Raw genomic sequence first — 20,820 nt, 5'->3', positions numbered from 1 at the left:
TCCTGGGGTCTCCCCTCAAAGGCCTCGATCTTTCTCCTTGATTTCTCTACCTATGCAATCCATGGATTCGTTGAACTGTCCCTGGAGGAATTTAGAACCATTCCTCTTTTATTCTTCACTTTTTCTACAATCTGGTGAAATCATTGAAGATAAAAGATGAGAATTTCAGAGCTCTCCCTCTCCGATTCGTTATTTTACATCTGTAAAAATGGGAATGGTAACAGTATGTTGTTGTTTGGCTACTTACTAGCTATGCTTCTTTCACTTTGATTTATTTTAAAGAGAAAGGAAATTATATTCAAAAAAAAGTCTATTACCAAGCTCAAAGTTGGAGTCACAAATGTTATGCTGACTTTAACCTTTAAGTCTTATAAGCTAACAGAGGAGTTTTGAGAACTAATTAGAATTTATGCAGCATTTGAACCTAGCACAAAGCATTTGCTTTATAAAGCCACTGTATTTTTCTTTACTCTTTTTCTTTCCCACCGGTTGTTATTGCTGCTTTCAACCTGAGCAGAAGCTCATGTCTTGGAGCATGTGAACCTTGTGCTTTGGCTCTAACGAGGGGGTTGCACTACAAAAGATGCAAGAGATTTCCCCTCCATGTGGTGCGAGTCTGCCGTGTCCACAGAAGTAATGGGGCCAGATGGTGTGGGAAGGGAGAACTCAGCAGGGCCAGCAGCTATACTTACTGAATCTGAACGGTACCTTTGCTACTTGGATACTTATAACCAAATGTAAATTAAATTAATGAAAAGCGGGTATTCAGATATTGCTGTCCCTTGGTATTTGAAAATTCTGATTGTGAAGGATTAGGTTCGTTAAAACATTTTTTCTATAAATGTATTTTGCCAAGATGAAAAAAAAAGACCATAAGTTTTGGGATAGTTTCTAAAACTTCACAGCCCTGATTACTGAGAATCATAGAAAATGCATAAAATAACCTTGCCAAATGAAGGTATAAATATCTCTATTGTGGCATCTTTTCCAGTTCTCCTATAGTGCAAATGAGACCCTACGACTTAACTTATCCATAAAAACAGATGAGGTCAAGATTGACAGCAAACTGATGGGTAAGTATGAAATATGGGATTAAAGGGAGGTTAATTACAGTAAATAGAAATTTATTCCTTCGTAATTGGAGTCACGTGAATAAGAATGTTGCCTTTGTAGGTTTTACTGATTTGGGTGAAACAATTAAATCTGACAGATCAAAAGTTATTAATACTAAAGTCATGAATTAAACATCAGTGTTGTATATATTAAAGGCTGTTTTAAATATGCTACCATTATTTTCAGGTTTTCTTTTGCTCTGAAGGGCAATCCTAATAGCAAAGCTTCACAGTTCAAATGTACTTACATAGTTTGATTTTATTTTTTTTTCCAATGGCCATTTCCCTTCCCCAATGAACTTTCTCCCTCCAATAGGAGAAAGGGGATCCTTCTTGCTGCCACTTATATGGACTTCACCTGAAATCTCAACTTTCAGCTGTGTCTCAGCTCAGACAGGTTCTGCAGTCTTTACGATCAGCAATACACAGAAATATTCAGTGTGCTTACAGCTCGTTACTTTATTCATTTATTTCTATGGCAACAAAAAGTACATTAAGTGTTTTATAGCACAAAAACTTGGTCTCTGATATAAATTCCTTTATAAATATAAATTTCTTTATTTCTTTCAACATACAACAATGAAGCAATTATGTCTGTGAGCCTAGTGCTGAGGTGAGGAAGCTCCATCAAAATCAGTGGAGCAGTATCTGGGAGCTGGGACATACCTTACACTCCTTTGGACTGAAGTCTAAGGCATAATCTTGCAAAAACCGAGGCAACACACTTGTTACTTGTGTGATGAGTCAATATCAGGAAAACTAATACTGCCCCCAAGTAATTTCCCCTGCAGATTAAATCTTCAGACCATATTTCTCCATCTGTACAATATTTAAATGTATTCCTTTTCTTATTGGCAGCATAGAAGTATGTTTTTAGAAGATTTTCCCTATGGCTCTGTGTGCAGGGTTGAAAGCACTTAAAAGAGGACTTGGCATAAATGTTACGGGGAGGTCATATTACAATCTCACACTGTCTTAATTTCCATTCCAAAGACTGTGGTGTTTAAAACTGCAGAATTTTGACCAAATATTCCCATCATCTTTTTTCCCAGTCTGGGAAAAACATAGAAAAAAGAAGTAGCTAAATTATTAAAGAAATGTTATCATTCAAATTGAAATATAGAATCCTTGCAAGAGGGGAATTGAGAAATTATCAACAAATGTCTCTTTTTATTATAAAATGGATTTTTTAAAATCCAAATTCTCTGCTGCTTTTAAATTTCTTTGCCATATGAAATCCAGAGTGAAATGTTTTTTATGCATCTTGAAAAGGTTTGGCTTTGGGTATATGGTTGCTGCTGAGAAGCACCTTTGAACCTGCCAGTGAAAGAACCCTTTCTTTGTGTAACACTTAGTGAATACTAAGTTACGATAGCGTTTTTACATCTCAAGCCATCAGGGGTTCTGAACAGTATGAAATCCAATATATCCCTTTTATCCTTTGTCCTTTTTATCAATGATTTCACAGCTGGTATCTCAAGGTGATGGATAAGAGTCTGAATCTAATGAGTGGCTTGCTGCTGGTACATTTAATGAGCTGATCAGTGAACAGGGGGAGCGTTTAATGTTTTAAGGCCATAGCTTTCTCCGTTGCATTTATGCAACTGGATGTAAGGGACGTCAAGATGTTGTAGCATTGACATTGTTTACTGAGGGATGGGATGAAAATCCCTGTCCAGCCAATGCAGGATAACAAAGTAATTCAGTAAGCATATTGTCATGCTGTATCAGGTGGCCACGCGGCAGCTTGGGTGGGAAATGCAGGATTTAGGAAGGCAAGGGGAAGATATGTTTAACAATATTACCTGCTCAAGTCCCTGTGCAGTAGCAGCCTTTCGGAGTGCTGGATTAAGAAAGCAGTCTGGTTCCTGCAAAAGCAATTTGCAGCGTAGACACAAGGAAACTTTTCCTTGCCGCTGCCCACACCATCTCTTCTGCTTATAAAAGCAAACAGCAACGTCTCAGGGCTGTCAGTCTGGTGCTTTTCCCCAGCATTACATTCACACCCAACATTCAGAGTGAATAGTTAACACGCAAACTGTTGAAAATACTGCTTGGGTTATATTTGTTGCTGAGTGACTTCTGTATTGATGTGCTCAGTATATGAAGCAAATGATGCTACTCCTGCTTTGTCCTTATCGATTCCTTGAGAATTCAAGATAGGGGTTCAATCAAATGGATGCTTTTTCTCATCGATTCATTCTTAAAAATGCCAAAGTCCCTTGGCTTTACATACACTTCCAATGATGTCTTGACTGAGTTTGTGCTGGTAAAGCTACTCAAAATCAAGTGGATATGCTGACTGGATGTAAGAAGGGTTAAGATCAGCCTTCATCATTGCATTAACTCCTCAGTATAAGGAAAAGAATAAAAACATGTTATTCTGCTAAAGACTAGCTGTGAAACTGAATGCTGAGGTTTTTAAATATGCATCATTTGGAGGAAAACTACCCTTATGAGGTTATATGCTCTCATGCAAGTGGCAGAGAGCCTGTAGCCAAGTTTTGGGCATCTGTAATATTGTTCATGCCTGGCAGGAGAATAAGGGCACTGCTGAAAAATAATGGAAAACCAGCATTCTCATTTTACATTTTCATTTCAGTAGGAATCTGACATGGTAGCCTCTTGGAATTAGATTAAAAAAGCTGCTGCTACTGCTGTTATCTAGGAAGATATCAAGTGCATTGAAATGTTAGTGACTGGAGGGTGCTTTTGCTGGTGTCCTTCCTAGAGTCCTGCTCCTCTGAGAATAACAGGTTTCTTTAAATAGACATTTTTGATGGCCTTTACCATATGCAGTCTCAAAGGGATTTATCCTAGTCTTTCTTGCCCACGTCTGATCACTTCTGTGTACTTCGCTTTGCTTCCTGCATCTTTAAGGATGAAACCGCTTTGCAAAAATCCTAATGTCATGAAGGGTACCATTTCTTGAGACTTAATGAGCATATAAAACACCCTATCACTACTGGAAAGGGCAGATGTCTGTCTTGTACTCCCCACTACCATCTGTGAGCGCATTTAACTCTTGAAAGAGCACAGGAGGAAACCTAGATAGTTTTCTGCTGTTCTGGTAAGTTAAGTTGATTTACAAGAAGACTCAACAAGTGCCAGAGTCTCAGTGGCAGTGCGTGAGGCTGTGTGACCAGAAAAAACGAGCAGCCAAAAAATAGAGAGAAGCAGGGATGAAAGGAAGGAGCAGAAAAGGAGGAAGCAAGAGGTTCCCCTCTTTATGATAATCAGCTCACCTTCCCAGGAAAGCACAGCACTCACACACTGAGTAATCTGTGCAACTTGCACGCTTCCCCTAGAGAAACGTGGCATCTTTTCAGTCTGTTTTCTTCTGGGCTAGCTCTCAAGTGCATCTCCAAATGTTTTCTTGCAAGCCAGGCTTTCCTTATGGTGCTGAACCACCCAGCTATGTCTCAAGACTTTGCATCTATTTGGGAAAATTAATTTTGTTCAGTGACTGTGCATTATGCTAGAGATTGATGGGGGCCAAAACAAGCTTAGTGTCTGGGACAGTTGGTGCGTGGTTCATCAGTAAGAGAGGCATGACTATCAGACCTGATTTCTTGGCTCAGAAAAACTAGAATTAAACCTCACTACAGAAGGAATAAGGCATACATCAGGATGGCAATTCAAGACACAAGGGAAAACAAAAGCAAGAAAATAGAGAAGAAAGGAGAAATGAAGAGGTATTAACTTGAACAAAAGATAACACTTCATTAAGTGCTAACTTTCTATTCAGTTCAGGCTTTAGCGATGATTTTGGAAAGGCCCAAATGTCTTGGAAACGGCCAACAAAGGCAGCTCTCTTCCTTTAAATAAGCAACTGGCAGAGGTCCCATGCCAGCTGATGTCTGTCCCTACCAACACCCATGCAGAGGTTATAGCCTTCCGCCTCTAACTCCTGGTAACGCCAGGAGGACCTGTTCATTTGAACTATTCTTTTAACAGTTGTATAGGCAGGTTCATTGAGGTTAGTCAAAGAAAGGACTTTGTACTTAAACGTTTTGACAATGCCCGAGTGACAAAAATGCGTTTGGGTTCTACTTGATAGCTTATTCATGCTCTGCACATGGATAGATTTTAGGTTTTTCCGTACAGGGAAAAATACAGTTTTCTCTCAGCATCATTCAGGGGTTAAGTACAGAGTGTGTATATTCTTCACACAGTTCAACTGACCAACAGGCAGGCTTTGTACATGGGATTAGTTTTCCTTCCTATAACACACTGAACATCCTTAAAACAGAGGAAAATGTCTAAGTGCATTTACCGTTCATATTTCAGTGACTCTGTACAACTGCTCTTATGGACGAAGCGACTGCAGCTTATGCCTCGCGGCCCATCATGACTATAAGTGTGTCTGGTGTGAAGAAGATGGCAAGCCCAGCAAGTGCGTTTATGAAAAACTCTGTCACGCTCCTCCCACTGACACGTGTCCTCATCCAGAAATCACTCGCGTAAGATTGCTTTTTTCTCTCCCTACCAGTGTATTATTTTTCAGAAGAAAGCATCCAAGCAAGCTCATACTGAAAGGCAGTTTTTTTCCTAGGGTGTTAAATAAGCCTCTGAAATAGCTGCGAGGAAATAATGCCAGTAGTGATGTGTGTGAGAGATTTGTAAAGACTCAAAATAAGAGACTGAATGGAGTCTTTGAGACGTCTTGTTTTTCAAGCTTTGTCCTCACTGTGCCAGAAGCCAGGCTAGCAGTGTACGCTTAAACATGGCATTTGATTCTTGGGAATTAGCATGGATTTTTTATCTCTCCTAAAGTCCTTTCTACCTGAAATGGGTCTGTAAGAGAGGTTCACTGCTCCTGGAACTACAAGCACTTAGCAGGCTCGTTAACAGACTTCAAACTAGACTTTTAAATAGTGTTGAATGAGGGAGCAGATTGTTTCTGCATCACAGTGTGTTTTCCAGGTGTTGGTGATATTTTCTGGTCCACACTGGAATCAAACCCAAGGCTATAGAAGTTGAATGTAAGAAGTCAGAGAGCCCAGATGTGCACCCCTGACTCTGCGGTTCGAGGAGAGCAAGGACCCAGAGGTTGGACACAGGGCAATGGAAGAGCATTGTCCACCTTGGTGGACCAGTAGCCAAAGCAAGAAGGAATAAATCCTTGTCCTTTTCAGCAACAAGCCAAATGCTGTTTTTCTGGGCATAACTGTAAAGAAAAGAGAGATACATACTTCCATTGGACAAATCTAAATTGCTGCTACAGTGGTATCAGTACTTTGAAACTCAGACAACACCATTTGATGAGAACACATCCCAAGCTATCACAAAATGCAGTAACTGTATGACAGAGGTTGAGAGTCATAACAGGGATGTTTCACTCAATAGGAAGTGTTTAATTCTGAAACCTTTGGCTCAAAGCAGTAGAGACGCTGAATCTTCTGAGGCTGTGCAGTTAGAGTTGCAGTGTGGGTACAGGCAAACCAGCAGCACACTGGATGAGGTTGGTTGTGATGGTGTATCTAAGAAGAAATGGCAGGTAAACAGTTGAAGTCTGTCAAGGAAGGCACATACCCTGAAATCTCGACAGAAAGAATTGAGAAGAATACTTGTGTGATAGCTGTGCCCAGATGAAGATGATTTGAGTGGGAAGGAAAAGGAAAATTTTCGCCTGGGATACTGTTTGTACGTGATTGTGGATTAAATACTAAATACTAAATTACTAGGTTTTGTAAAGCTTTTGTTAGCTTCAGATTTGAACAAAATATTTGGAAACGTCTACACAAACCATTGAGTCATTTTTCAGCTAGTTTATTTATGAGTTGAGTGCACAGAGTTGGCCAGCGGGCAGAAGGTTTAGGAAGTCGAGGCAGTGGGAAAACAGAGCAAGTGATTCTGGAGCTGGGCTGGGCAGCAGCAGCCATGTCTCTGTGCTCAGACTTGCTTAGATCTAAGAAACTCTGATTTTGATGGAGCAGGCATTAAAGTCCAGACTTTCAGAAGCTGCATTTGTTTGGCTTCCAATTACTGCATTTGGGACTGTGCAACCTCCCTCTTCTTGATGGCAGATTTGCAGCCCTCCAAAGTTGAAAACCTGCAAAGATCTTGCTGGAGGTGGTCCAAATATTACATAGGAAAGCAGGTTAGTCTCCCCACAAGTATTCAGAATTCAAGTGGCTCTTCAGGCCATATTTCAACCAGAGAAGTCCACTGCAACTGCAGGATTTTCTCAGTCCTCATTTTAATTGCAAATTATTTAACTAGCATCAGCCCATGTACTGCAGCATCCTACCATTTGATGCAGTAAGGAAGATCGGGGACTAGAGGAACTTTTGAAGACACTATGTAGGGCAGTGCTGCATGTTAGGAAGGTGCACTGTTCTGATGTGAACCTAAAGGGAGAAAATCATGGCAAAAAGATGCTGGAAAAACTCCTTGGAATGATTGTGTGAGGTACCCAATCCATTTGCTTTTCAAAATCACAGTGCTTTAGTGGAGGAAGCAAACATAGAGTAAACACCAGGCAAGTTTTGTACATACCAGTCTGCCACAGGAGACACAAAATCTGCAGCTGATGAATACTAGTTCTGAGCTAGCAAATGATTAATTAGCATTAAAAAGTTACATAGTGTGTTTCTGTGGGGGTCCTACAAGACACATCTTGTGCATTTCAAGTATGGGTAAGTCTAAGTAGCTTTAAATAACATGGAAGAGCAACATCGTCACTGCAGTATTTAATTTTACTTTTTTTTCCCCTTTTATGCAAACACAGATTGAGCCAGAAACTGGACCACTAAGTGGTGGAATTCTTTTGACCATAATGGGATCTAATTTGGGAATAAAAGCAGAAGATGTAAAAAATATAACGGTGGCAGACAAGGAATGTCTTTTCAAAGAGGAATTCTACTCTGTTTCCACAAGGTAATTGCTGGATATTTCACAAGACTTTAGAAGAAAAAAGGAACTTCTGTGCATTTTCAGGAGAAGATGATCTTCCTGTGGTTATAAAAGATTATCAATAGAGGAAAGAGCTAGTGTGATACACCTGCAATATTTCATAGTAACATGTCTGAGTATTTATTTAAAATTGTTATAGATTCTAATACAGCAACAAATTTACAATAGCGTACTACCATCCTGCTTCTGATTGCTTTTTTTTTCCTTATTTGTTTGAAAAGCTTTCATAAAACTATTACCACAGATACCTCAAGACTATTTATTTGTTTTTAAATTAAAGGCATCACAGGTGTACATCTAGTCATTAAAATCTTTGCTAAATCTGAACCACTGTGCAGCTAAGCACACAACATTTATGGGAAAGTAGGCAAAGCAAGAGGAAGCTTCAATCTTTTTGTTTTAGTCCAGCCACAAAGCTTCTTTCCTGGGGGCAGGGAGGAAGCCCAGAGTTTTGGTTTAGCTTTAGATGACTAAGTTTCATCACAGAGTCAACAAGTCCATGGATGTTGAATTGCCTAAGCAGGTTGGTAGATGTTTTGCAGATTACTTGTCACACTCTTAAGCAGTGCCAAAAATTAAAACAAAGAGCCTAAATTCTTCTAGGTAGCTAGGTGTTTACTATGATTGTATCAAGCATCTGATTTCAAGAGGGAAATACTCTTTTGGCATTATCTGATAAAAAGCATAGCATGAAAGTTCAGTAGTAATATTAAGAGTAATGACGTATTTTAAGCAGTGTAATTTTTCATTCATTTTTGATATTTAAAGCTGCAGTTGAAACCTTGGCTCTCTTTCCCTTCAGTTAATTTAAAGCGTAATACGGTAACTTTGCTATTTTTGTGGTGTGTTTTGAAAGGGATTTTGAAGATACCTAAGTGATTTCTTGAGCTTTTGAAAGATGTTTAGCTTTAGTCAGTTTGTGGATCAGGCATTTAGAAGACTCCCAGGCCCCTAAGACTTAAAAATGTGTATAAAGCTGTATATCTCTTACTACTTTCCAAATCCATTGCCGTCACTTGTGTGTTTACATATGCATCACCATCCACAAAATTCTCAACTCGTTTACGGTCATCTTTTCCCATTCCCTATTTTCAATGTTTGCAAAAGCTGTGCTGAATTGTAGCATAGCCTTACAAGAATTTCCCCAGCCTCTTGGCTTTTTCTAAAGCTTTTTGATATTTTTAAATACATGGAAAGGAGCCAGAACTGAGATGACTGGTTCCTTGTATCATAGCAACATTACTGGTTTCCTAAGCTCTGCCAGTGTGGTAATGGGTGAGAACAAATGCAACTTGCATAATGTCATTTATCAACAAATTAAGGGGTTTTGAAGGATGTTCTCCATTAGGGAAGCTTTGAAAAAGAAGTTATTCAAAATCTCCAAATAGGTATCTATAATTTTCTGTCTTTATCTTCCTCCTTTCTTTTGTTTTATTATTACCTTCTTTTATTTAATTTAATAAAAAAAAATAGTAAGTGCCTAGTCTTGCTCCCCTATCCTTCTGCAGTAAAAAGCTAGTCATTTTTAGGAGACAGTTGCTCCCATGGGCAGGAGAGCAGCAAGATTTAAGGCACTTAAGGCTGCTTTCTGGCTCTGCGGTGATTTAATTGTTGGCCTTCAAGAAGTCATGTTCTCATTCTTTGTAGTTTTCCATTTGTAACGTGGGGGAAGGGAGGCAAAGCCAACACTGGGGAGGGGAGGGAACTTTTCTCAATTAAAATCCCTGCTGGCCACATTATGGCGTTCCACACACACACACACCCCGGCCCCGGCCCCCGACTGCTTTCCCTAGCTTGACATATGGTAGAAATTCCTCCAAAGGCACCGTTTCCTGTTTCTGCCTGACAAGAAGATACAACTTCCAAGAATACAGTAGAGAGATGATGAGGAACAGACTCCGGCAGCCCTACACATGCCAGGACATGCAAGAATTTAGAGAATTTTGTCCATTTGCCAGTACCCAGGCAGAAAAGTCTGGAGTGATCTGCAGAGGGACTTGACAATCCTTTTATTATAAGTCCCGATTTAAGTACATTATACCCAGTAATTTGGGGTTGCTGTTTTGGGGGGGGGGGGGTCCTATTTGAGGGGTTTTTTAAGCAGTTGTGCACTGCTTAAAGAAGAATAGCAATAATCTCAGAGGGAAAGAGCGAAGGAAATGAGCAGTGATCCTCAGGGTGTGTCCTATATGAAACTGCCTGCCTGCGCAGGCTGCAAACATTATATACCTCCTTATCTAACTGTATTATCAGCTCTCCATTAAGCATTTGCCCCAGTTTTCAACTGTGTCAAATCCTTACTGCATTTTCATGCTTATAATTCTGTGGATCACCTGTTTGAAATAAAAATTTAAACATCCTAGCTATCACTCAGCAGCAGCATTAGTTAAGGCGGTGTTTTCTCGGCCAGTGTTCCTTGACCTCTGATTTTGCCTGGGTTATCTGAGGATTTTTTTTCAGGGAACAGTAATTCCAAAGGGATTTTGATCATAGGTGTGAAAATACAGTCGTTTTATGCTGAAAGATAGCAGGATGCACAACAAAAGTATCAGCAGCTAAAGCACACGAAGTTATATGATAGCTGATGGTCTGAATCTCACATCAAGGGGGGGGGCCCTTTGTTTTTTTAACATCACAAGGTCCAGTGAAAACGTTGTGTAGCGTTGGAGAGGTTCACCTCTGACTTCTGGGATGAATTTGAGCATTATGCAGAAGACACCTCTACTAACGGACTGCTAAAGTAGCTGCTGTATGCAGTTTTAGAGAGAAGATTAAACTATTCTTGGGTGGTTTTGCTGGGAATCTGAGGCAGCATTCAAGTACCTTGTGTAGGATAAAGCAATGTTAGTGCTTTTGCTGGCAGGGTGTGTGGTAGCTCACGTACTTTGCATTGGTATTGCAGCTGTTAGTTCTAACATAAACTTACATTCTTTCTTGCTAGGATTGTATGTGAGGTTGGACCAATGAATGAACCAAAACAAGGTCAAATTGAAGTTAACATCAATGGAAAATTAGGTACATCACCAAGTAACGTCCTGTTTACATACCAGGTAAGTGCATTTTTTTGAGACCTGCTTTATACCTCATGCATGACTTAAATTAGAAATTTACCTGTTAAGTACAGAGTCGCTTGTGTTTGCCTTAAAAACTTTCTTCATCAATAGCACTGTCATTCAAGGATGTTAGAAAACACTTAACTCGAGCGTTTCTTTATATAAAGGGTGTACCAAAAATCTATTCTGGTAATAGATTCAGAGTTTTAAAATAGGGTGATGGTGTTTGCAATTCAAGTTAAAAAGATGTGGTAGAAAAGAAACTGTAATAAACTTATTCAGTAGTGACATAATATCTCTTCAGTGTCACTACTGAATAAAAAAAAATCATCAGTGCAAAAAATTAGGTATTCTTTAGATGCACAGTTGGTGCACTATTTTAATCATAGTGTTTAGTCTAGCCAATGTTCTTAATTGCAAGAATGGATGCAGAGCAGCTGAAGAATAAGTAATGAAGGTACATTACTTTTTTAATAATTTATTTCATTCAAAAATATAGCATGCAGAGCCACAGACAGCGTGATGTGCGTTCACATTACATGTGCCTTGTTTTCAGTGTCACTACGAAGGAGAATTTCATTTGTGTCCTAAGTGCTTTACCCTAAATGTGGCCTTAGGTTATAACTGGTCTAGCCTGTGGTTTTAGCAGCAAGTAGCTTTATCTGTATCTATGAGGTCTTCAAAATTTATAAGAGCCTGCGATAGTTGAGAGGTTTAAATTGTCTCTGTCCTTATATTGATACTTAAAATTACACCTATAAACTGTAAATCTATAAAACATAAAGGATGGGTTAGGCTTTTATCTTCTCCCTTATTTAAACTTCCATTTCATGAATTCTTGATATCTTATGAGAAGGAAGGGAAAGGAGTCGGCACTAAGCCATGGAATAAGTCAAGAATTATATTCTACTGAGAAGAAGATATTCTTGTTTTTGCAGAACAGGCTAGAAGTGGTTTTTCCATAACTTCCAAGCAAATACCTCCTCTCCCTGGTGATATCTCTGCAAAAAACACCCTTTTTGCTTGAAAATGTCCACTGTTCCTTTGTGGAAATGTAGGCTATAATTAAATCTTTCTTCATCGATCTCATTCGTCTTAACCAGAGAACAACATAATCTCCCATGTTTATGTGTTTGTGGTCTCTTGGACAAAGGCTGTGACAGTAAAGTCTACATGAGACGAGATTTTGACATAAACCCATTGTGTTGGGTATATTTTATACCAGTTCTCCTATGCTTCTCCTGTGTGTAAAGTTTCTTCCCTGGTTTGCATGAAAACCACATGAAGAAGTTATGGAGTGTGTTGAAATGTAATCTGAAGCCCCCCTGTAGACTTTGAAAACTTGTCTGTGAACTTGGTCTGGTGTGATTCCCTCCTCAGCCCATCTGGGAGGCGAGCTAAGCAGCCACCGCTTTTGGCTGCTTAAGGGAGAGATTCTTGATCACCCATCAGTGAGGCTCTAGGAGAAGCTGCTGTGCACAGGCATCATCCAGGTAGATGTTTACCTGGCAGACTCCCTCTGTGCCAATCTCTGCCTGCATTGAGGTTACTGAAATGTCAGATACCTAAGCTAACTGTTGATAAAGAGCATTTTTATTTACTGCAAAAATCTTTCCATGGGGACTCTATTTACAAAATGCAAAGCAATGGCAAGCAATGCAGTTCATGCCTTGAAACTGGTGAGATTGGTTTCTAGTTTCATTTTTCCTAGTTCCACAAGAACATGAAGCCAACTGTGGACTGCAGTAGGATTAAAGTCAGTACAGGAGCATCACATTCACACGCACCTCTACAAGTGTGACACGAGCACTTTTGGTGTGAGAACAGACGATCAGAGCAGACAATCGCGTCAGTTGATGTTGTCTTAAAAGCTACAATCTTGTTTCACTGCTGTTCTCAGGCAGTTCTTTGGTGACTTCTTTCCGCAGACATGTGAAATCTGTGCTTTGTTTAAAACCTCTTCTATTGAGTATATACAAAGGAAAGAAAATACTCTTCTTTCCAAGAGCCTTCCTAAAATAAATTTTCTATTATGTATTTCCTCCTTTCTTTGGCACATTGTCTGTCTACCCTCCTGCTGGTAATTATCACTGTTTTTACGGTGTGCTTTGATCACCCGAAACACAATAGCTTCAGCTTTAGCAGTGACCACTGTAAATGCAGTGTGTGGCAGCACAGGGCAGAAGTGCACAAGCAGTGCACAAGGAGACAACGCAGCTGCTCAGGCCGGTGTGTCTGTGTACACCGGAGGTGTCACCATACTCCCCACAGTCTCAGCCTTGTACATGTGACTAGTGTCTACCACCAAAAGCACATAGTCCATTACCAAGTAGATTGGATATAAGGAAGATTTATGGTTTTTATGAGGGTGGTAAGTTCACTGGAACAGAGAAGTTGTGGTTGCCCCATCTCTGGAAGTGTTCAAGGCCAGGTTGGATGGGGCTTCGGGCAACCTGGTCTAGTGAAAAATGTCCCTGCCTCTGGCAGGGGGGGTTGGAACTAGATCATCTTTGAGGTCCCTTCCAACCCAAACCATTCTGTGATTCTGTAAGTACTACTACATTTGGCTCTTGTTGATATCCAGTCTGAACAATGAGATGCATTTTTTAAAGATGGATTGATGAGGATCAATAGTCAGCACAACTGGGGGCTCAGACTTGTGCTTTTGCCCAGTCTGCCAGCACAGTGCATTTCTGAGCCAAGGAATGTGTGAGACCTCCATTAAATGGGTCAAAAATCCAGTTAAAAGGGAAGCCATGGTTTCAATTGAAAATTATTTCTGAACTAAAATGCACTAGTCCACAAGAGTCTGTGCTGCGCAGTAAACACCTTGTCTATATTTGCTGCATAACAGAGGAAGAAAGTTCTATTTCTCCCTACCCATCACAATTTCTCTATCCAGCCTGAGCGATGTTCAAGTCCAGCCATTCCAGTGAAAGTAAATTCTGGTAACCCAGTCCTCCTCTGCTGACATTTCTGTTGTTTCACTATAAGCAGGATCAGGCAATAATCACTCTCCTGTTTAGCGAAATAGAAATGAAGTGGTGCTAAATTTTAATATCCAGCTATGCGGTACATCTGGAGTACTGACAGCTTGGCTGGTCTCTAAGTCGGTGGAGCGGTAACACAGCTAAAGGCCAGTCCTGCTTTTTTGTTTGTTGTCAACTTTATCTGATTTGCTTCTTACTATGACAGTGAGAACCAGTATCAAAGGAAGGAGTTCAGCTTTTCCTAAGTATATGGCCCAGATTTGCAGATCCCATACAGCGGTGATTCCTTTCTCAGAATACCTCGTCTTCAGACTCCAGCCACCAGAACAAGAGCTTGCAGGTGGTTCTGGGATCTCCAGCATCTGTTTGCAAGAGCAATTCTGTGAGTTTTAGGCTGTGCAGGTTAAAAAGACTATATGGTTTCAGAAAGCTCAAATAAACGTAAGATGGGGAAATTAGAGGTAGAACTTTGCAAAAGTGTAAAACATTTCTGAGGTGCTGAAGGTAGTTTAGGGACTGTCTTGGAAATAAGGACTTTTAGTAAATCAGGAAGTCTGTTTGCCTAAATAAGATGAGATTAATAACAAAAAAGAGGAAGAAGGGGGGATAAATTAGAGTCTGATCTAAATGTGACTGTTCACCATACTGTAAGTTTGCATGTGAACCTGAACAGCACAGTTACATTTAACAAGGTGCACTCTTCCGCCTTAATCTACTCCCAGCTTGGCAGTTTCCTCTCACCTCCATCCATCCTCTGCTTTCCTTCTTGATGTTTGAAGCAATTGCTATGGGTGCTCTCACCAGTGCAGTGCCATTAGTGCCACAAAGCTTTTGCGGAGGGTTTTAGCTCACTCTGATTTTTGTCCCTGACTCTTTACCTCAACACATGCATTTTGCACTGTAGTTGGGGGGTTTGAGTGGGTTTTTGCCGGGGGGGAGTATTACATGCTTGTTGCCATTACAATTGATGCTGATAAGCCAGACATCTGCAGCAGTCTGGAATTGCTCCCAGAGGATCTTACTTTATTCTTAAGTCCTGGAGCACATCTTGTTTGTGTGTCAGCCTGCATAGGGGCCAGGAGAACTCCTGGGTAGCCGAGTTTCAGCGAAGTTGGCCCTTTCTCATGTGGATATTATTAAACTTAATTCTCTGTCATCTGAGCTATGCACTTAAATAAATGTCCCACCTTCCAGTGCTCGTGGCTCTGCTTGAAAGCTGCCAGTGAACGCTGGTTGTATGATAATGCAGACTTTCCAGTCATGCGTGCTTCCATTTCTTCATCAAACCTGTCAGCAAGGCTCTGTGTTTTTTTCAGAAAATCATGTGGTGTCTGCCTCACGATAAAAAGATGCTGCCTGCAATCCAAAAAATTAGTTGTTTGAAATACCAACCCTTTGCATAAGCATCCCATCCACAGCAGATAGCACGCAGTGTGCATTGCCAGGGAAACGTTCTGCCTGGGCACCTGGAAGCGTTTGATCAGCTCACATGGTGTGACATTTGGACAAAGCAGCCCCAGAAAGGCAGGACTCTGCTCACTTCTCTGCTGTTGCAGAAATAACCCAGAAACTGAAGCCTGGCTTGTGTTGTGGATGCTGTGACGAGGTGAGCTGGTGGGTCAAGTCAGCCACTGCGGTGAACACCAGTCTGCCAAGAGTGCGCAATGGAAATTCTCTGGTTGAATATCCTGTGAGTGGGTGGCTTGCCTGAGGAAACAAGAAGCAGGCTCCCTTGAGTCTGAGAAAGGAGGGAAGTGGAGAGGGAAAGAGCAGTTCCTAATGACTTGTGTGCCCTGTTCAGAAGCTTAATTTAGCTCCTGCGGTTACCTTTATAGTGCATGAAATGACATTTTGACCCCCAAGAAGGTGGCTGGTGTCTACAGCACTTCACGGGCTATGCCTTTAATGCCTTTAATTTTTGTGTGCATTATGTGCAAGGGTTGGCAGAATAATTTGGCTTTCAGTGTGGGACAGATAATTTTAGTAACAAATCAGCTGTTTTACAGACCTGCTTCAAGAGCCAGAACTTACTGCATCTGGACCAGGATGAGGAAAGGGAAAGGTTACTTGTGGAGGAAAGGATGGATGAGATAAATGCAGGGTAATAATGCGCTCTGTACATTTGGGAAAATGTTTTCCACATGTGTGTGCGCTGTCATCAGGTCCTTGACACAGCATCCCTGTGCTCGCCTTGTGTGGAAGCACAAGAGCCCATTCCTACTTGTGAAGATGTGCACTTGCATCAAAGGCAAACCCCCAACCAGAGGTCACAGGAGCTCGTAGAAGGGATCTTAGGTGGCTTTGCCATTTGCTGCCCGTTATGTCCATTTGAACACATCCATCTGTTGCTGGCTTCCCCTGGTGCTGCAGCTGGCGTCTCTCATGGCATCACGGGGATATACTGTGCCACCATCCTCTTTTCCCTCCCCAGCTGTCTCTCTGCTTGTGGTCTGGCATGGTTGTGTTTTCTTCAGCATCCCTCTCTAAAGAATAGACTTCATGCCAAGGTTTCTTTGCATCTCCGTGAGGCTCCCCTCCTCTGTTGCCTTCCAACTGTTCCTGAATTTCTGGCCCCTCTTGTGATCTGCCAGTAACCTCCTTGGTGGCTGGTTGTTTCTCTCTTCAATTTTCTGCATTAGTGAAGGATAAAGGGTAACCACTTTTATCTCGGTGGTGTAGTTCTTGGGCTAGAAACTGCCTACCACAGATTCATATTATAGTAGATAGTATCCCTATTTACAGAGTCATGCCCAGTAATATAAACAGCTGAGGATGTGCTTGGTGACACATGAGTGGAAGAGAAGTGGAAAAAGAAGAGACGTAGAACCTAGGTGATGCTCCATAGGAGTGCACTCCTCTTGTTCTTGAATACTGTGCAAGGGACCAGAATTAAGTTGGCTGGACATGACAGGGTAAACCAGGAAAGCTACAAAGCAAACAGAGTGAAAACGAACGTGAATCAGCCTGGCAGATCAGATCCCAAATGCAAGTCGGGTGAGTGAAAAAGAGGCTGAGGGAATGGTTCTCTTTTGCACCAGCGTATCTTTAATGGGAAAATTGCAAAGAAGCTGGATAAAAAAAGAAAAGGAGAATAGGAGTAACCCCACTGTTAGCCAGGTAAAAGCTGTGCTTTGATTTGACACCAGCAGACCACAGACATCTAAAATGCTGGGAGCTTTCTGAAAGCATTTTCAGCCTGTAAAAGGTATCTTTTACCAAAAGTGTAATCAGAAACCTGAAGAAATAAGAGATCACCTTCCTAACTGTGCAAAAAGACTAACTAAAAGTCATAAAATATTAAGATGAAAAAATTCATGCCAGATTAGTAAACAGGATGAAAAATATAAGAGCTGATGTGACTGCTCAGAAGGTCTGCAGTAGCTGTGTAAGAGCAGCAGTCATGTACACTGCTAGTAAGTAAGTTCACATCTAAGTGTGATTATAAGTGGAACGGACATGGAGATAATTTACCTTCTAGAATGCAGAAAGCATGGAACTACAATGAAAAATATCTCAGCATTTCTGTGAACAGATTTGTAAGTAGGAGGCAAAGGATACAAACAGAGCAAGCGAAGGAAAGACTTCTGGCTGCAATGAAGAGAAAATGGCCTGAGTGTGAAGTCATATACATACTTGGGCCAGCGTAAGCTGTTTTGCCAGTATTTTTATGTTTTTTTTCCCAGTACCTCTGTGCTGACAAAGACAAAGCGCCTCAGAGGCCGTACTGTGCAAGACTATGACATTAGTGTGAGACGAAACCAAAAAATTTAGTTTGTGAAGCTCAGGTTAGTCCCTCATGCAAAGATAAGGCAGTAGCACACGGGAATGTGAATGCCATGTAAGGGGATTCATTGGTATTACAAAGAGAATAAATGAATGTGCTACCAAACAAACTAGCACTATTTGAATGTTACGTACCATAAGCAATGTACAAGGACTTAGAAATTGTCATTGTCTCAATGCTTCAAATTGGAGCAGATAACCACTGCTTTCAGATAAACCATATCAACAGGACGGGCACTGACCACAGTCATAAAACAGAAGAGGTAACCTATTTGTAGCATTATTATCCTTCCAGCAAAGCTGCCTAATGGTTATCAAAGCACTGGGAAAACTGCTTATCAATCAGTTCAGAAGTACTAACCCAGCAGTCTGCTACAACGTGGGAACGTTGGGTTGCAGATGGACTTTGAGACCTCTAGTTCAATGTTATTACACCTAAATAGGATTTAAGGAAGGTTTGTATGTAAGATACATAAAATGCTCATATTTCCTATGACTGACAAGCTACAATCTGCTTGGACCTACAAGCAAGAAATCCTGTCAAGATCAAATTATGTTTTCAGAATAAACCATGAGTAGGGAGCAAGCTACGCCTGTTGACAAGATGGACTAGTTGTAAGTCCCTTCTAACTGTACTGTTCTGTTCTGTACTATTCTACTTCTATTCTATTCTATTCTACTCTATTCTAAATAGCATAGCTGTGGATGTGCATATGTTTTACCAAAAATGCAAATCCACTTCCTACATGACATGAGTATGAAAGCGTAAGGTGGTGGGGACTCCTGGCAGTGGGAAGTCCTTCTGCTGAGATATGGCTTACCAGACTCAGCAGGAAACAGGGCAAAAGACCCACATAACGATGTGAGCTGTTATTGCAGAAAAGATTTATGCTCAAACATCAAACTACCTGGAAGACATGAACAATATTTGCCTGGTGACAAAAGGAGAAGTATGGAACACTGAAACCTGAAAGAACATTCCTCCATTTCAAGCAAAATAAGAAAAAGACTGAAATATCTATTAATTATTATCTTCTACACTTTAAGGAATTATAAAACAAGGGTTAAATTAGTGTTTGCAGGGTTGTTTAAATTTTACTGTGTCCATGAGAAATGAAGTATTACCAAGTCCTCTCAAGGGCTGACATTTTCCAGAAGAATTATTACAAGGCTGCTACAAATTCCATATAGGACACATAATCAAATGTTCTGTTTAACATCATAATTGCACCGAGCACTGCGGTGTGATGTTATAGTGGTGCACTGTGCTGTGATGTTACAGAAAGTGTGACTTCCCCTGGGCACCTTCTGACTGAGCGAACAAAGATCCCGAGGTGCAGAGGGCTGAAAATGAAAGCAGGGTATTTATTATGATGGCAGGCGCATTTCTGATTCAGGCACTGAAATGAGAAAAGGGCAGAAACAAGGAGAGAAGAAATCCTTGAGGGGATTTGGAAAAGGTGGAATCACTGATCTCGCAACACTTGAGCTCCTGGGTTTGTCAGTGCTGTCTGTAATGGTTGAACATTCAGTATTGCTTGGGGTTGAATCCAAATTAAAGGGAGTTGCCTCTTGGTAAAAGTAGCGGTTTTATTATCTCTCAAACAAGGTTTCCAGTGAAGGATTTACCCTTTGACCTTCGTTTTGTTCTGCAAGGAGAAGGAATCACGCAGGGCTGTGGTACACAACGTAGAGCTGTGAGTTAGGTGCAGCTTTGTAGACTGCGTAAGATAAGACTAGACCTGTCAGCCTCCAAGGGTCTGAACCTCTCTGTCCCGTGGGCGAGTGCCATGTCAGCCTTGGGAAGGGGCTACCTTCTGCTTAGGTAACACGATTCTTCTTGAAGGCTTGTAGCACCACTGATGGTTCTTTGTCAGATTATCTTGGCGAAATATCATTCTCCTGCTGATCCTATCTACCTAATTGATTTTTGAAAAGTGCTTTCCGGTTGAGCATTTGGATGAACCAATTTTTTTTCTTTATTGGTACTCTTAAGAAGACCACCAGGTGGGACGACGTGGCTTTGCTCTTTGACCCATCCATGAATATTTTAGAAGAGCACTAAAACTTGCTCGTAGCACATTGGTTTTGCAATAAAATGGTTATTAAAACTGTTAAAATTCTTGATAATTTATTTTAACTATTTATTTTTTCTTAAGGTCCTTAAGAGGAAGGGAAAGGGGGAAAATGTGAAACAGAAAATAGCAAGTTAAAATTAATCAAATCATTTTCCTGACAGGTTTACAGTAACAAACTGTTAGTATATGATGCTTTGTCTTAGCAGTCAAGCTGAAGCATTCCTCTGCAGACAGAGCACGGTTCAGCTTCTCCTTATTAGATCATCTTTATGAGGCATACACATTATTTGGTCTCTGGAGAGCTCTTGGTATTTGCAAAATTACTTTAAATACGTTAAATATGAGTACTTTGAATTAAGCTGTTTTAAAATAGTCTTTTGAGGAACTGCTGCAAGACTAGTGATTAGATAGAAAATAAGGGTTAAACCATAACTATTCCACCTCCTCCTTGGCTGCTACCTGCCGTCGCTCCCAGCGTGGTTCTTGGCCTTGGTTTTCCATCCAGCCTGAAGTGAAGCTGAGATGTCCCTACGCCATGATGCAGCTGTGCCGTGGATGGGGTGAGGTGTGGGTGGTGTGTTCTCCCATCCGGCATATCTGGGCTTCAACTCCCAGCAGAGTTGGAGTCTTGCCAAGAAAATAAAACCAACCAATTTCTGGGGAAAACAGAACAGATACTTGTTACAGTTCTCCATTGATGCAGCGTTACTCAGAGATAACTTTGCTGTTTGGTTACCTATATATCCCTGTTCCTAGGGAGGCAAATGTAGGCCACTGCTAAAAGGTCCCACACAGAAAATGGTACTGGATGATTCTGCTTCAAGTTCGTGGCTCGCTTGATATTTACTGGTTATTGGCAACAGAGCCAGCTGATGCGCTGCCAAAG

At 40.9% G+C, this 20,820-nt stretch overlaps 1 protein-coding gene across 8 annotated transcripts in view; it reads left to right on the top strand.

Moving 5' to 3' along the window:
• Positions 1–20,820, top strand: part of PLXNB2 (plexin B2) — a 257,382-nt gene that overhangs the window by 200,033 nt on the left and 36,529 nt on the right. For all 8 annotated transcript variants that reach the window (XM_054834250.1, XM_054834267.1, XM_054834306.1 and 5 more), the window contains 4 exons: positions 992–1,073; positions 5,403–5,575; positions 7,846–7,994; positions 10,972–11,080. In XM_054834250.1, coding sequence (XP_054690225.1) covers positions 992–1,073; positions 5,403–5,575; positions 7,846–7,994; positions 10,972–11,080 — 513 coding nt within the window. The remainder of the gene's footprint in view (positions 1–991; positions 1,074–5,402; positions 5,576–7,845; positions 7,995–10,971; positions 11,081–20,820) is intronic.

This window comes from Grus americana, chromosome 1 (assembly GCF_028858705.1).
Source record: "Grus americana isolate bGruAme1 chromosome 1, bGruAme1.mat, whole genome shotgun sequence".
In the NCBI taxonomy this organism is placed as follows: Eukaryota; Metazoa; Chordata; class Aves; order Gruiformes; family Gruidae; genus Grus; species Grus americana.
This window is presented reverse-complemented; position numbering and strand designations above follow the sequence as displayed.